The 16087-nt window shown below is 39.6% G+C and overlaps 1 protein-coding gene across 1 annotated transcript in view; it reads left to right on the top strand.

Annotated features, from left to right (window-relative positions):
• The window catches only part of LOC121387901, a 62426-nt gene that overhangs the window by 24197 nt on the left and 22142 nt on the right, over window positions 1-16087 (top strand). The window contains exons 8-21 of the mRNA XM_041519129.1: window positions 533-607; window positions 2029-2185; window positions 3205-3430; window positions 6266-6436; window positions 6915-7114; window positions 8388-8457; window positions 9265-9320; window positions 9655-9804; window positions 11029-11131; window positions 13071-13210; window positions 13397-13578; window positions 13890-13977; window positions 14694-15110; window positions 15587-15761. Of these exons, the coding sequence (XP_041375063.1) occupies window positions 533-607; window positions 2029-2185; window positions 3205-3430; window positions 6266-6436; window positions 6915-7114; window positions 8388-8457; window positions 9265-9320; window positions 9655-9804; window positions 11029-11131; window positions 13071-13210; window positions 13397-13578; window positions 13890-13977; window positions 14694-15110; window positions 15587-15761 (2210 nt within the window). The remainder of the gene's footprint in view (window positions 1-532; window positions 608-2028; window positions 2186-3204; window positions 3431-6265; window positions 6437-6914; window positions 7115-8387; window positions 8458-9264; window positions 9321-9654; window positions 9805-11028; window positions 11132-13070; window positions 13211-13396; window positions 13579-13889; window positions 13978-14693; window positions 15111-15586; window positions 15762-16087) is intronic.

The raw sequence follows: 16087 nt of genomic DNA, 5'->3' as shown, positions 1-16087 counted from the left end.
ACACTTAACAGTATACACCATTGCGAACATACATTATATAAGCAATTATTTTCATTTCAATACCCTGTTTAACCAATGAATGAACCAACTTTATTTTATTATTATTTCATTATTATTATTATTGTTGTTGTTGTTGTTGTTGTTGTTGTTGGGGGGGGGGGGTGATAGCGGGTGATATCTTTGTCGGCTTGGCTCTTTTAAAAAAGATTGCCAATATACTTTAAACAACGCAACCTGTCGCTCGTGCAGAAATATTAGCGGGGGAGGGGCTAGACTGACGAGCGAAGTTTATGGGAGGGGGTTGAGTCATGCTACCCCAGAAAACGTATTTAAATAAAAAGAAAATCTGCATGAGCAGGGAATTCGAACCCCTGAGCCTTCCCACTACACACGCGCCAGGCATGTCATGGATACACGAGAACGGTGTTCTGCGGTTACATTTTATATAGTAGAATGTGACCAATATTAGCGAAAACAAATACCTACAAAGTATATCAGGTTTCGTGTTCTTTATTGTTTGCATCAATTTCAGCCTGTCATGTCCTCGGCTTGGACAACTGGGAAGAACTCGCAGAAGCCTTAGTTTCAGTTCAAACGTTTGCTGGAGGTAAAACATTCTGTATAATACTTCTTGACCATATTTATTAATGTTTATAATTTGACCCTCGGTTTGTCCTTTGTGTGAGGTCTTTAAAAGTAAGATTTTGTCATTACTCAATAAACGAATGGGTTAATAATTTACAAATTATACAAATTTAATCAATCGCAGACATATATCTAGACTGTTATTAAATAAAGCTGCTATGTTACATCTTATTTCATAAAATATTTGTCACTATATTTTGTCACTATGTGTCTTATTTAAAATAATGCGTAATTGCCATAAAAAACAACAACAACATTGTGATCTTCTTATTGTAAATATTCCTTATAATAAATATTATCGTCGGACTGTGTATTGAACCGGTTAAGCCATCGAACATAAGGCTGCTAAGTATTGGGTTCGCATCCCGGTATCGGCTCCCACCCAGAGTTAGTTTTGACGACTAAATGGGAAGGTGTAAGGCCACTACACCGACGTCTCTCTCACTAACCACTAACAACTAATAACTAATAACACCCTGTCTTGGACAGACAGTCCTAAAGGCTGAAGTGTGTGCCCAGGACAGCGTACTTGAACACTAACTAAACACGAACAACTAACCCACTGTACTGGACAGACGGTCCAGACAGATGAGGTATGTGCCCAGGACAGTGAGCTTGAGCCTTAATTTGATATAAGCACGAAAATAAGTTGAAATGAAATGAACACTAACTGGATATAAGCACGAAAATAACTATGAATGAATGAATAAATGAATGTGTCTTGAATATAGTGCAATTCATTAGATGTCTACTATCAGCTGTAATGGTTGTCTTATCGAGACGTGTTAATGGCGGCTGACCTGCTTGTTGCGTATGTTACATGGTACAAATACGTTTAAATGATAACTTTATTCAAGAGAGAGACACTATGCTAGAAAACTCTCCTAAATGCAATGTATATAGGCATTTAATAGGTACGTTTTGCTTGTAGTTTTAACTTAGAATATCATTGCCAGATTGTTACATTACTCTTGTAACAAAATTTCGTGCTTCTTCTCACCAGTTGTTTGTTGAACAAGGTAGATATTACGGTATTGAAAGGTCGCAACGGAAATGTAAGATGTGTAATTAGAATGATATAGAAGATGAATATCACTTTATTTTGAAATGTCCACTGTACATGCAATTTCGTTTAATATATATTAAGAAATACTACTGGCGCAAACCATCTGAGTTTAAACTTGTGCAATTATTGTCTGTTCAAAACAGAAAAGAATTATGTAATATTGGTAAATATCTTAAAAATGCATTATGTTTACGTTCTCAACATATTTAATTATCCATACTCCAATTATGCACCACTTGTCAAATGTTATTGATTTGTATATGAAATGTATGTCTATTAGCTGGAAGGTTTAAAGCTAATAAACTATACTATACTAGGTGAGCCTGTGACGAAGCACAAGTCGGTGCGTCAGGCGAGGGATGGGCGTGACGCCCTGGCCCGGGAGTTGTATGCGTCACTCTTCTACGGCATCACCGACAGAATCAACACCAAGCTGGAGGAAGTGATGGACGCGGGCAAGAAGAGATCGACCAGGTGCAGATTGGAAGTCTTATAGTTTCTCAATTTCAATATGTTCTCTTGGTGCTTCAAACGCAGTGAATATAGGCTTTACACATAACCGATCTAGGCGTGTGTGCAGGGTAGGGTTTTGAGTTCACGCTCCCACCAATTGTTTTGTATCAATAAATCTTCCGGAGAAACATGATTCGCCCCCCCCCCCCCCCCTAATAAATTTCGCTCGCTACAATCTACAGCCCCCTGTATAAATTCCTGCGCATGCGCCTGAGGTTTGTTATAAACGCCAACACTCGTACACATAAAGATGTACATACATATTATACACATACACATACACATACACACATACATACACAACACGCACACACACGCGCGGGCGCGCGCACACACACATACATAAACAGGAACATAAACACACAGAGACGCACACATGCACGTACACACACATTATTACATATAATACACACCAGTGGAGAACATTTATATCCATAGGCGTTCAGCCTGTTTGCCAATACACTTAAAGGGATATTCCCGAGTTTGCTGCAATTTTTAAGATGTTGTCGACTAATTGACTTTTTAACGATTGTAATTACATATCAAATATATTTTTCTTCATCAAATATTATTGGCTGTATATTAAATGTGTTTCTGATCGTTCTAATATTTGTACTAGGTTAAATTTCATTTTATTTCCTAAAATATAGTTTTTTCGTACGTACGAAATTATTTGAAAACAAATTCCAGTTTGGGCTTCTTACAAATATTAAGACGCATTGAATATACAGAAAGTGATATTCTAAACAAGAAAATATATTCAATATGTAAGTTGAATAGTAGAAATATTTTATTAGTCGGAAACATCTTACAATGCAGCAAACTCGGGAAAGTCCCTTTAATGTTTATTTTAAAACTGAAAACTAATACTGGCACACTTGCACGGAAGCGGCACACATTCACGCATCAGAGGTAAGCACAACTGTTTACAACTTTATTTTTAAAATCACATCTAACCGACCTTCTTTCGCTGTGTTTAGGCAGAGTAACAACGCCTGCATTCGGTTACTAGACATATTTGGCTTTGAGAATCTGCAGCACAATGGATTTGAACAGCTGTTCATCAACTCGACCAATGAGAAGATTCATCAGTATTATCTGCAGTATACCATTCTCCGTGAACGCCGGGACTATGCTGACGAGGGCGTTCACATTCATGACGTCACGTTCAAGGACAACTCTGCTGTTCTGAGCCTCATTTTCGATGTACGTGTAAATTCGCAGGAATCTTTGATTGAAAAATATTTTATTGTTTTTTAAACAAACAAATGGATAAGATACAAGTTATACAACTTACATACATATTACGACAGTAATATATTTTTGTACTTTAAATATGAACAGAAATAAATTTTATTGAAAGAGAGAAAGAAAGAAAGAAAGAATAAAGGAAACAGAGAAGAGACGCAAAATAGTTTTTTATTTATTCGATAATTAGGCAGCGTGTTTGCTAAAAAACAAACAAAAAAACACCTACAAAACAATCTTAAGCGCTGGGGACGTCAGCCCGGATATAATCATCACAAATATTGTTTTTACATAGACGAAAATACAACATTAGTTTATAAACCAGGAAAACAATATAACATATATATATATATATAATATATATATATATATATATATAGATATAGATATAGATATAGATATAGATATAGATATATATAGATATAGATATAGATATATATATAGATATATATATATATATATATATATATATATATATATATATATACTCTTCAAAAAAAGAAACGCAAAAGGGTACAAATGGGTTATAACTCCGATTTTATGTTTCCTACCGGTTCATGCTTTGTGAATATAAGGTCATTGCATGTCCCAAACATATTCCCACGGTTACATTCGATAAAACGCAGCTACTGTACAATAAAGTTCCAAAATGTGAATATTCGCAAAAACGCAGCCACGTGCAAACCATGTCACCACTGCACGTGCGTTGTCTGCACGTGCAACATGAACACCGACAGTATAAAAGTGCAGGGTGTTCGCTTGCCTGGCCTCTGTATCTGGCCGACAGTTGACAATCCAGGACATGCCACGTCTCAGTGAACCGCAGAGAAACAATGCCATCGGCCGACTAGACGCAGGCGAATCCAGAACGGCCGTTGCCAGGGCATTCCATGTGTCCCCAAGCACCATCTCCAGACTGTGGGACCGTTACCAGCAACATGGATCAACACGTGACCTCCCTAGATCCGGTCGACCACGGGTCACTACCCCCGGGCAGGACCGCTACATCCGGGTACGCCACCTTCGGGAACGATTGACTACTGCCACCTCCACAACCGCAGCAATACCAGGTTTGCGCAGGATATCCGACCAGACCGTACGGAACCGCCTACGTGAGGTAGGAATTCGTGCCAGACGTCCAGTTCGAGGTGTCATCTTAACACCACAACACCGTCGACTCCGACTGCAGTGGTGCCAGATTCATCGACAATGGCCTCAACTGCGATGGAGACAGGTGTGGTTCAGTGACGAGTCCCGATTTCTGCTCCGACGTCATGATGGAAGATGTCGCGTGTATAGGCGTCGTGGTGAACGTTATGCGGCAAACTGCGTGCAGGAAGTGGACAGATTCGGCGGGGGTAGTGTCATGGTGTGGGCAGCCATCTCACACACTGGCAGAACTGACCTGGTCCACGTGCAGGGCAACCAGAATGCACAGGGCTACATTGACCAGATCCTCCGGCCACACATCGTTCCAGTTATGGCCAACGCCAACGCAGTGTTCCAACATGACAACGCCAGGCCTCACACAGCACGTCTCACAACGGCTTTCCTACAGAACAACAACATTAATGTCCTTCCTTGGCCATCGATATCACCGGATTTGAACCCAACTGAGCATCTATGGGACGAGTTGGACCGACGCCTCCGACAGCGACAACCACAGCCCCAGACCCTGCCCGAGCTGGCAGCAGCCTTGCAGGCCGAGTGGGCCACCATCCCCCGGGAAGTCATCCGTACTCTGGTTGCTTCAATGGGCAGGCGGTGCCAGGCAGTTGTCAACACACGCGGAGGCCACACCCGGTATTGACTCCAGATGACCTTGACCTTGGTGGTGTGTCCTATCACTTACTCACAATGGACTAGAGTGAATTGTGAACAATACTGCAACATTTGGTAATTATCGGACTCGCCATTCAATAATTAAATCAATTCTCCAAATGTTACGACAATGTGGTTTTGCGTTTCTTCTTTTGAAGAGTATATATATATATATAATTAAACGAAGAGAATAGCTCCAATACGGTCATTCTTCATTCTACCAAGAGAGTTCGCTACGTCGACTTTAAAATAACATCATTATTTTTGTCGTGGGTTCGAAAAGGGGAACAACACTTAATTAAACTTTAGCATACAGGCAGCATTCTACATTGTTTAGTGTTCAGTTTTGGATGCAGGAATCAGCCATATTTTTATCCACTTTCAGCACTGCATAACCGAACATGCAAATCAATTCTGACTCTTTTCAACAACATATAACCTAATACTCAAATCAATTCTGACTCTTTTCAACAACATATAACCTAATACTCAAATCAATTCTGACTCTTTTCAACAGTATATAACCTAATACTCAAATCAATTCTGACTCTTTTCAACAACATATAACCTAATACTCAAATCAATTCTGACTCTTTTCAACAACATATAACCTAATACTCAAATCAATTCTGACTCTTTTCAACAACATATAACCTAATATTCAAATCAATTCTGACTCTTTTCAACAGTATATAACCTAATACTCAAATCAATTCTGACTCTTTTCAACAACATATAACCTAATACTCAAATCAATTCTGACTCTTTACAACAACATATAACCTAATACTCAAATCAATAACTCTGAATTAAACTTGTCACATCAGCAGTGACTGTTATTAGTTTAATTGTAGAAATGTTTAAACACATTGTCATTTCATAAAGACATTATATTATACTTCTGAAAGAAAAGACCAAACAAATGTCATATTCGTATACCAAATATTCTAATAAAAAAGCTATATTTGCCAGAAACCCAGTGGAATCATCCCCCTTGTTGATGAAGAATTATCCATCCCAAAGTCTTCAGATGAAAGTTTCTTAGCGAAGTGCAATGCTTACAACTGTAAGAAGAGCGCATACATGACGCACAAACAGTCGCATGGACGACTCCTCTTTGGAATTATCCATTACGCTGGGGAGGTAAGTGTGCTTCTAAATCTACATAGCTGACTAATGTACTACAAATAAGTAAGTAACTAATAAAATAAAACATATGACGTCAAATATACACAGTGTTTGACCTAAAGTTCTGGTTAAATATTGCCGGAAACCGTAACACTTTGACTAAGCAACGACTATATTTGACAGAAATTCATACACATGTTTTAGAGTTTAAGTAAAAAAGACAAATGCTAGTTAAAGTTGATTTTGGAGAATAGAGAGTTCATTATTAATTCGCTAAAAAAGATAATTAAAAAACCCCAACCGTCTGTCGTTTATATATATACAACCATTTTTGCTGGCTAAATGAAACTTGAATTTGGCATCAGATTTTCTTAGTAAATTCGCCAAAATTGCTAATAATTTATGGGCTTCAATCTAAATCCTGCATATATATTTGAGAATGTTGCGTCTATATAGATATATGTTACTCCATGTTGCTGTGGTCTGTTGGTAGGCGGTGTATGATGCTGAACACTTTCTGGAGAAGAACAGTTCTACTTTACCAAACAGTCTGAGAAACGTCGTGCAGGGAAGCAGCAACACGTTCGTCCACGATTACTTCCTGCTGGGAAACCGATCCACCCAGTCCATCCAGCGAGCTGGGCGAGGCTCAATGAGGGGGAGCATGCGTCGAGGCAGAGCCACATCGACTCCGTGAGTTGTGACATTTGACCTGTAGTCCTACAGTTAGGCTCAATGAGGGGGTGCATGCGTCGAGGCAGAGCCACACCGTGAATTGTGTCATTTGTTCTGTAGTCCTATAGTTAGGCTCAGTGAGGGGGAGCATGCGTCGAGACAGAGCCACACCGACTCCGTGAATTGTGTCATTTGTCCTGTAGTCCTATAGTTAGGCTCACTAAGGGGGAGCATGCGTCGAGACAGAGCTACACCGACTCCGTGAATTGTGTCATTTGTCCTGTAGTCCTATAGTTAGGCTCACTGAGGGGGAGCATTCGTCGAGGCAGAGCCACACCGACTCCGTGAAACTGAAATTATTTACCAAAATGTTTATTTTGGTAGGAGTATGGGGCGGATTATAACTCTGATTTCGAAAAGTATCAGGTCAGGTCAGGTCAGGTCAGGTCAGATCATAGGATTTTACGTGCACATTCAGAACAAGCTGTTGTAGCGCACGCCTCCGTCCGTGACAGAAAAAAAGTATCAGAATGTGTTAACAGTAATTAGTTTAGCAATTAGATCCAGGTAGGTTGGGGCCGGTCGGCTCTGAAATCACTAAATAGTCTCCGAAATGGTCACATTAAGACATTTTTATTTCAAATCAACTTATTTTCGTGCTCATATCTAATTAAGGTTCAAGCACGCTTTCCTAGGCACACACCTCAGCTATCTGGGCTGTCTGTCCAGGAAAGTGGGTTAGTTGTTAGTGAGAGAGAAGAGGGTGTAGCTGGCTCACACTTACCCATTGAGTTGTTAAAACTCGCTCTGGGAGCCGGTACCGGGCTGCAAACCCTGTACCTATCAGCCTTATGTCCGATGGCTTAATCGCAACAATACCGAGGCCGGTCATAGTAAGAACGGTGGTCACAAGAGGGAAGTACATGTTCAGATAGAGAAGATGACCAGGATGTGGAGGTGGACAGCAAACAGAAGTTGACAGATAGGTGGATCTTCCAAGCATGGAAAAAATGAGTTGGAATTTAAAGGAGAGCAAGAAAGAGCGCAGTGTTTTAGTCAATACGTGACCTATATTTGTCTGTTTAATCTCTATAGTTACCCAGGATCCCTTAGGAAGCTATTGTTTACACCTATTATCAGTACATTACACGTTATATTCTAGAGTTAATTAAATACAAATTTATTAATTTGTAGTTATTTGTCACAAAATGTAAAGTATGGCACATGCAAATATGATATTGTCCATCATATAAGTATATGTATGACGTGACAGGGTGTTCATTATATATAGGTTTTCTGCGAATTACGGACCGGAGAGATCCACAGGAAAACTAACAGGCAAAGCGACAGACCACTTCCAGGTATGTTAATTTATATCATATTATAAACATATATATGTATATGTTTTGTCTGTCTTGTACATCTATTACCTCTACTGTTTCTCCAGTTGCATTGTTGCTCTTTATCTTAGGTTTATCTTAGGTTTGAATACTGCCGCTCAATTGATATCGCTGCTTTTCTAGTTCCGTGCAGTTGATGTTTCAGTGTCGCGCTTTATCAGACCCGACAGCAGAGGATAGTTTGGGGTTTGTCTTAACATGAGTGCGAACCCTGGACCTTAGGACGTCTGATTTTGAGAACGATGTCTTCTGCCATTATATTATTTAAAACTAGAGTTAAATGTGTTGCAGTGAACAAAGGGACGTTGGCATTGAATCATTTTATTACCAATGTTCTGGGAGCCAGTCAAGATATAATCACGGGGCAAAATGGGGTCATTTGCCTGCACTATAATCAACAACTGACAATGAAGACTTGAGAATATACTGTATGAATACACTGCTTCAATGAAATTCTGTTGTTATATTGGAAATAACATTTGAAAGCATCTAGTATTAAAACAAATTATAATGAAAAGGAGATTATTATCTGAAACCTCATATCTATTTAGTATCCGCTACTGCACATCATAGACAGGGCTATATCTCGCTCATATTCTGTACCAATATTCAAATGAGCACATGTTTAGCCCCTCTTCACGGCCCCTAGGATAGATGATTCATAACATCCCACGTCTGCCTCTATGGTAGATGATTTATAATATTCTGGATTTCCCCCAAGGGTAGATGGTTAATAATATAATGTAATATATATAATTCTTTTTGCAGAATTCATTGAGACATATGATGTCCAAACTACAAACAGCTAAGCCAGTGTTTGTCAGGTAAGTTATTTTGACATGTTTGAAATGACAGAAAACATCAAATAACATATACAGTCTATGTTTGTTATCTAGACATACGTAATCACGTGACCACTGGTTGTCTCGAAGTCAAGAAATGGATCAATGGTATAATTTTCACCACCACCAGCTATATTTAAGTCGAACCTCCGATATTTCCTGTGTTTTATTGACATGTGACTGTATTTAAACTATATTGATGTTTGTTAGTTATTGTAATCAGATACTGCATTATTAGTAGTTGTTGTTACTGTTTGTTAATGCAATTGTTTTTGTCAGTTCCTAACATTATATATCAATTCGTCCCATCATCTAGGTGCATTAAACCGAACATGGACCTGAAACCTGCTCACTTTGACTCCCGGCTGGTGAAACAGCAGTTACAGAGTAGTGGGCTGCTAGAGGTCGCCACCATCAGGAAATACGGCTATCCAATCAGAATACAGTTTGAGGAGTTTGCCAAGAGGTATACTGTGAATATAATACAGACAAAGGCTAACGGATATGACATTAATAGATAGTTTGTGTTAGTGAATAAACCCTTTGTGTAAAGTATGACAGTAACGAGTTGTTAGTGTATTCTCTACTAAAATACATTGCAAATGAACTACTACAAATAATATATGATATATATATATATATATATATATATATATATATATATATATGAAATATCAACATCATTAAAATCATAAGTATAATTTTCAATGATTTATGAAGCTTAAAGGCGCAGATCATAGTTTCAGCCCGTGAAAATGGAAACTAAGTTAATATACAAACCTTGCAACACACATTTGAATAAGTTTATAACAGAGAGAAGCTAAAGTATGTGATGTCTAAACAGGTTAATACTGTCTCAATAACCATTATTTATCAGACAAACGTGCGTGTTTAGAATTATGAAAAATGAATTTTGGGGTATTGCAAAAAACCCGGATGACCAGAACCACTTTGGGTGTACGACAATTAATATTCTAAATAATAAAATGTTAGCACTTTCTAATTTAAATGATCAAAAACGGCTTTAATAGTGAAAAGACGTTGTAGTGTTTAAAAACTGAGGTCTGTTACTTTAAGGCCACGCCACACGAGAATAGTCATGAGAATGGCCGACTGGCAAGACAAACATTACGAGGCTTGCCATTCAGTCGGTAATTCTCGTGGCCGTTCTCGTACGAGGCACTGTTAACGTGTGGCGTCGCTTTTACACAAAATCATAGATTGAAAGATACTTTAAAACATAAAGATTAACAAGTGCAGAAACACACAGGGTAGTGTCAGGATTGGCCGGTTATTTAATGGGGTCATGATATTACTACCTTTCAGTCATGTTACAAGCAAACGATTGTATATAACACTGTGGATGATACATAGATACATAATAAATATATTATAGTATATCATAAAAGTACTAATAATCCTACTATATGAAAATAGAGTGTTACAACATATGAGTTTAACAATGAAGTTGGAAGTAAACATATTTTAAAAACGTTTAAAAAGATAAGAAAACGAAGGAAGATTCTAGAAAATAAGGACCAAATAATGTTAAATATCTGTATTCGTTTGTTTTTAGAAATATTGGATCAAGGTGCCAAATATTAAATAAATTCTTTAATCCAACATATTTTAATAATAAAGAGTATCATCACCTCTGTGGCTTTATCTACACGCCGTGTTGTTTGTTTAGATATTCTGCTATTGTGGATGGACGGGTAGAAGGTGGTAAGGACCAGTGTAAGGCAATACTACACGAGGCTGGTGTTTCAGAGTACCAGCTGGGTAAATCCAAGGTAAGTGTTCTCATTTCTGCTCGGCGATGGGAGGGATGTAAGTCAGTGACAGGGCGCTTGCCTCAGGTGCATCTATCACTCGCAGGATCAATCGCCTTCGATGAACTCTGTCTTTGTTCAGTTCCAAACAAGGCCCACCGACCAGTATACCTAAGGCGGTATGGTCCTGCATGTAGGAAAATACATATGGAATATTCTTTACTGCTTTATTGGTAGGAATACTAGTGAGTTGTCTCTGTCTCTCTCTCTCTCTCTCTCTCTCTCTCTCTCTCTCTCTCTCTCTCTCTCTCTCTCTCTCTATCTCTCTCTTATGTATGTTTGTTCTGACTGTCTGTTATTCCCCCCCCCTGTCGTCTGTCTCCCTCTCTTCCTCTCTCTGCTGTCTGTCTGTCTCTGTCCGTCTGTCTGCCTGTCGGTCTGGTCTCTGTCTCTCTGTCTCTCTTCTGTCTCTCTGTCTGGTATGTCTGTCTGTCTCTCTCTCTCTCTCTCCTCTCTCTCTTCTCTCTCTCTCTCTACTCCTCGCTCTCTCTCTCTCTCCTCTCTGCTGTCTTTCTCTTGTCTCTCTTTCTCCTGGTCTTGTCTGTGGCTTGGTCTCGCTCCACTCTCTCCTCCTCTCTCCTCTCTCTCTCTCTCCTCTCTCTCTGTCTGGTCTTTCCTCTGTCTGTCCTGTCTCTCCTCTGTCCTCTCTCTCGTCGTTCGCTCATCTCTCTCCTCTCTCTCGCTCTCTCTCTCTCTCTCTCTCCTCTCTCTCTCTCTCCTCTCTCTCTCCCCTCGCTCTCGCTCTCTTTCTTCGTTTTAGAGAACATGTTGTTATCATGGTAGCAAAACACAGGGTAGGGCCTCTTCAATGTAACTCCCTGCAGGATAGAAACATGTTACAGTGGCAGCGACACTGAGGGTAGTAGCTATCAATGTACTCCCTGCAATAGAAACATGTTACAATGGCGGCACACCTGAGGCAGTATCTTCAATTTACTCCCCACCAATAGACAACTGTTTTACAATGGCCGGCAAATCACAGGGTAGTCTCTTCAGTGTACTCCCACCAATCTATTTTCTCAATGTAAATTACCTCCGTTCATGTATGGTAGATATTAATGTTGGAAAACATCTTTCATTGCAGGTGTTCCTCAAATGCATCACAGAGGACGGAATTAGAGTTTGGTTATGGGGCAGAAAGGGTTGTTCCTTGATTCTGCGGTGGTGGTCAGAGATACGATTCTGTAATTGCAGTCATATCTATTCAAAACCATTACCTCAGCCGTTGTTAAGGTAACTGTCACTCTTGTCATTTTTCCTTCCCTGGGGACTAGTTAAGGAAAAGAAATATTTAGCTCCCCCTTAATATGTGAATTGTACACGGTATCCAAGGTGATAGTGTCTTAATGCCTCCTCATAATCTCAGTTAGGAGGAGCGAATTAATTCACACCCTCAATTGTTTTTCACATGTCAATGTCTGCACAAGACATTTGTTTTATGTTTTGGTTAAAACATTACCACCGAACTAATTTAGAAATGTTATATACCGAGGCAATGTTTGGAGGAATGAAGGGAAAGATTTAGCAATGACATTTATGTAAGTCCCCTGATTTTCCCATAGGCACTATATAGAGGATTACGTAGGATTCGCTTTAGAGAAATAGGCTTTAGAGAAACTATTTACAACCTATTACTGTACCTCACACACTTGCACTTGCAGCTACCCCTATGTTTCACACAGTTATGACATTATATCATGTTGAAATGACAATACAACTAATGTGCTCAGAAGAACTATAAAACATCCATACTAAGAAGTTTAAGAAAATAAATACGCCAAATTTCATGACGTATAATTGGCAATATTTGAATATGTGTCTCTTAAAAATGTTTCTGGGAACAATAATAAGATAAATAAATGTATGTTATCTATAAATGTTCAACATTTGGCCATGTAAGATTAAGAGAGAAAGGCTGCCGAAATGGAGCGCGAGGAGCGCAGCAGAAGGAGACCAGAACCGAAGGAGAGGGGATGGCTCGGAGGAAAGCAAAAAGGCGATGGAGATGGCCGGACCAGCGAGGATGCATCTACAGCGATGGTAGGGGTCCGACGGGAGCACGAAGAGGTCGGCCGAGGGCGTAGGGGGCTGAGCCAAGAAGAGGGACGATAGAGAAAAACTGGGAGACGGAGGGGGAGAGGAAGAGAACAGAACAGAAGAGAAGGAGACATTGGGGACAAGAACAGCATGAACAAGACCAAAAAGAGAGTAATAGATTAAAAACAGGAACAGGAACAGAACAGCAAGGACAGAAACTACAGGAACAATTAACAGAACAGAAATGGACTCTGAACGAGGGGTGAAGGAGGTCGGCTGGAGAACGGAGAAGGGGGAGTGGAGAGAAAACAGCGAGGGGAGCCAGAACATGCAGGAGCCAGGCAAGGGGGTACGGAGAAAAACGGAGGACGGTAAAAGAGAAAGGAGTCAACGGGAGGAACGAAGGAGGAGGAGGACAAGTCCACTTTTAGGAGGGAGGAGGGATTTGGGGATAGCTGGGAACGAGAGGGGAGGAGGAGCCAAGGCTTCGGGCACGGAGGGTTGAAAGAAAGAAAACATATGAGCGTCCAGAAAGTTAGAAAAGAGGCCGGTTGATGTTTGATGAGGGAGAGGAGAGAGGGAGGGCAGGGAGGACGGGAACATGACAGCGAGTATAGCAAATCTACATCGAATGCAGTGGGTGGGTATTAGTTTTAGCTATGTCTTATATGTTATGGTGAAGCCGACAGTCTTTGGCCGAAGGTTTCGGAAACCAGAGACAGGAATAAAACACCACCGAAAACAATCGTCGAGACGATATCGCCAAACTGGTGACAGAGGAACAGGAAGATGAACAGTCAGAAGAGAAAGAACATAGCGACACTTTGTACATGAACTTTTCCAAACAGCCGTAAGTAGATTAAACCGTGTGTACTTACAAGGAAAGGAAAGGATTTTTTAACTACAGTCTAATTAACATAACATTATTTTTGACTCTTGGTCGAAAACAAAGGAAATCTGCTGGTGATACAAAGGCTATTCCTATCGAAAAAGCAGCGAGGGATCTTTCATACATGCACTTTGCCAGGCAAGACAGTACGTTCCACATCCTTTGACGTATCAACCATGGGTCACTGGTTGGGACGGGGAAAACCCCAAGTACATTTAGTAATGTTGGCCCTGCTACCCATCGCTTGTTAATCGAGCACTCAATTCCAACAACTTTTGGGTGGAATTGGGTGTTGAAAGTCCTAAATACATATGGATGCGTCCAGACAGTAAAAATATATTGTGTTTATGTTGTTGTGATTGTGGAGGAGTTTGGGCAATGGGTACTCAAAACATGTCATAAATCATAGCAATCATAATAGTATCGAATGCAGTGGCGTGGGATATTATTGTGAGTTATGGATTATCTGTTATTGGTGAAAGCCCAAGTCTTTGACAAGGGTTTCGACATTCATTCCGAGGAATAAATAACTACTGTTATTAACAAATCCGAGACGACATACTATAATGTGACTTTTTTTCCGTTCATAACATTCAGCACGATATACTACCATAAGAGTATGTTCTGTTCTCATTTGAGAGCTTTCAATGTGACGTGTAAGAGTATGTTCTGCTGTCATTTGAGAGCTTTCAATGTGACGTATAAGAGTATGTTCTGCTGTCATTTGAGAGCTTTCAATGTGACGTATAAGAGTATGTTCTGCTGTCATTTGAGAGCTTTCAACGTGACGTATAAGAGTATGTTCTGCTGTCATTTGAGAGCTTTCAATGTGACGTATAAGAGTATGTTCTGCTGTCATTTGAGAGCTTTCAACGTGACGTATAAGAGTATGTTCTGCTGTCATTTGAGAGCTTTCAACGTGACGTATAAGAGTATGTTCTGCTGTCATTTGAGAGCTTTCAACGTGACGTATAAGAGTATGTTCTGCTGTCATTTGAGAGCTTTCAACGTGACGTATAAGAGTATGTTCTGCTGTCATTTGAGAGCTTTCAACGTGACATATAAGAGTATGTTGTGTTGTCATTTGAAAGCTTTTAATGTGGCATTTAAGAGTATGTTTTGTTGTCATTTGATAGCTTTCAACGTGACATATAAGAGTATGTTGTGTTGTCATTTGAAAGCTTTTAATGTGGCATTTAAGAGTATGTTTTGTTGTCATTTGATAGCATTCAACGTGACATATAAGAGTATGTGTATTGTCATTTGAGAGCATTCAACGTGACATATAATAATATGTTTTGTTTTCATTTGAGAACCTTCAACGTGGCATATAAGAGTATGTTTTGTTATCATTTGAGAGTTTTCAACGTGACGTATAAGAGTATGTTTTGTTATTTGAGAGCTTTCAACGTGGCATATAACAGTATGCTTTGTTGTCATTTGAGAGTTTTCAACGTGGCATTTAAGAATGCATTTTCTTGTCATTTCAGAGCTTTCAACGCCGCTGTGATCACTGAACGGGAGTTTGAGAATGACAACGAGACTGAGATGAAGTTTCGCCGTTTTTCCCGCTGTATTATGTACATGCTGATTTTTGTTCTCGTGATCGCCAGTGGCTCAGCCAGTCGAATATCGCTCATCTGGCTGGCTAAGAGCGTCAACCAGGTTCGTCTAATGTAGCTAAACATGTTTGGTTTTTTGTGTAATTACCCCCCCCCCCCCCCCCCCCCCCCAAAAAGAAAAAAACACAAAAAAAAACATTTTTAATATATTGAATCAGGCTTTAAGCTCGAAAACTAATTAGCAATTTTAGGTTTTAATTAGTCAAACAACCTAAATGTCAACATATTTACGAAATGTATGCAATTTTTAAAATTAGCTTTTGGCAACTGGTACACGAAATTCCGTGATATGTACTGTCATGGCTAATGGGGAAATAAATAAAAGATTCCTTGCAGCTGTTTTGGTGTAAGTGTGTGTCGGCAGCTGGT

Source organism: Gigantopelta aegis, chromosome 2 (assembly GCF_016097555.1).
Source record: "Gigantopelta aegis isolate Gae_Host chromosome 2, Gae_host_genome, whole genome shotgun sequence".
Classification (NCBI taxonomy): Eukaryota; Metazoa; Mollusca; class Gastropoda; order Neomphalida; family Peltospiridae; genus Gigantopelta; species Gigantopelta aegis.
This window is presented reverse-complemented; position numbering and strand designations above follow the sequence as displayed.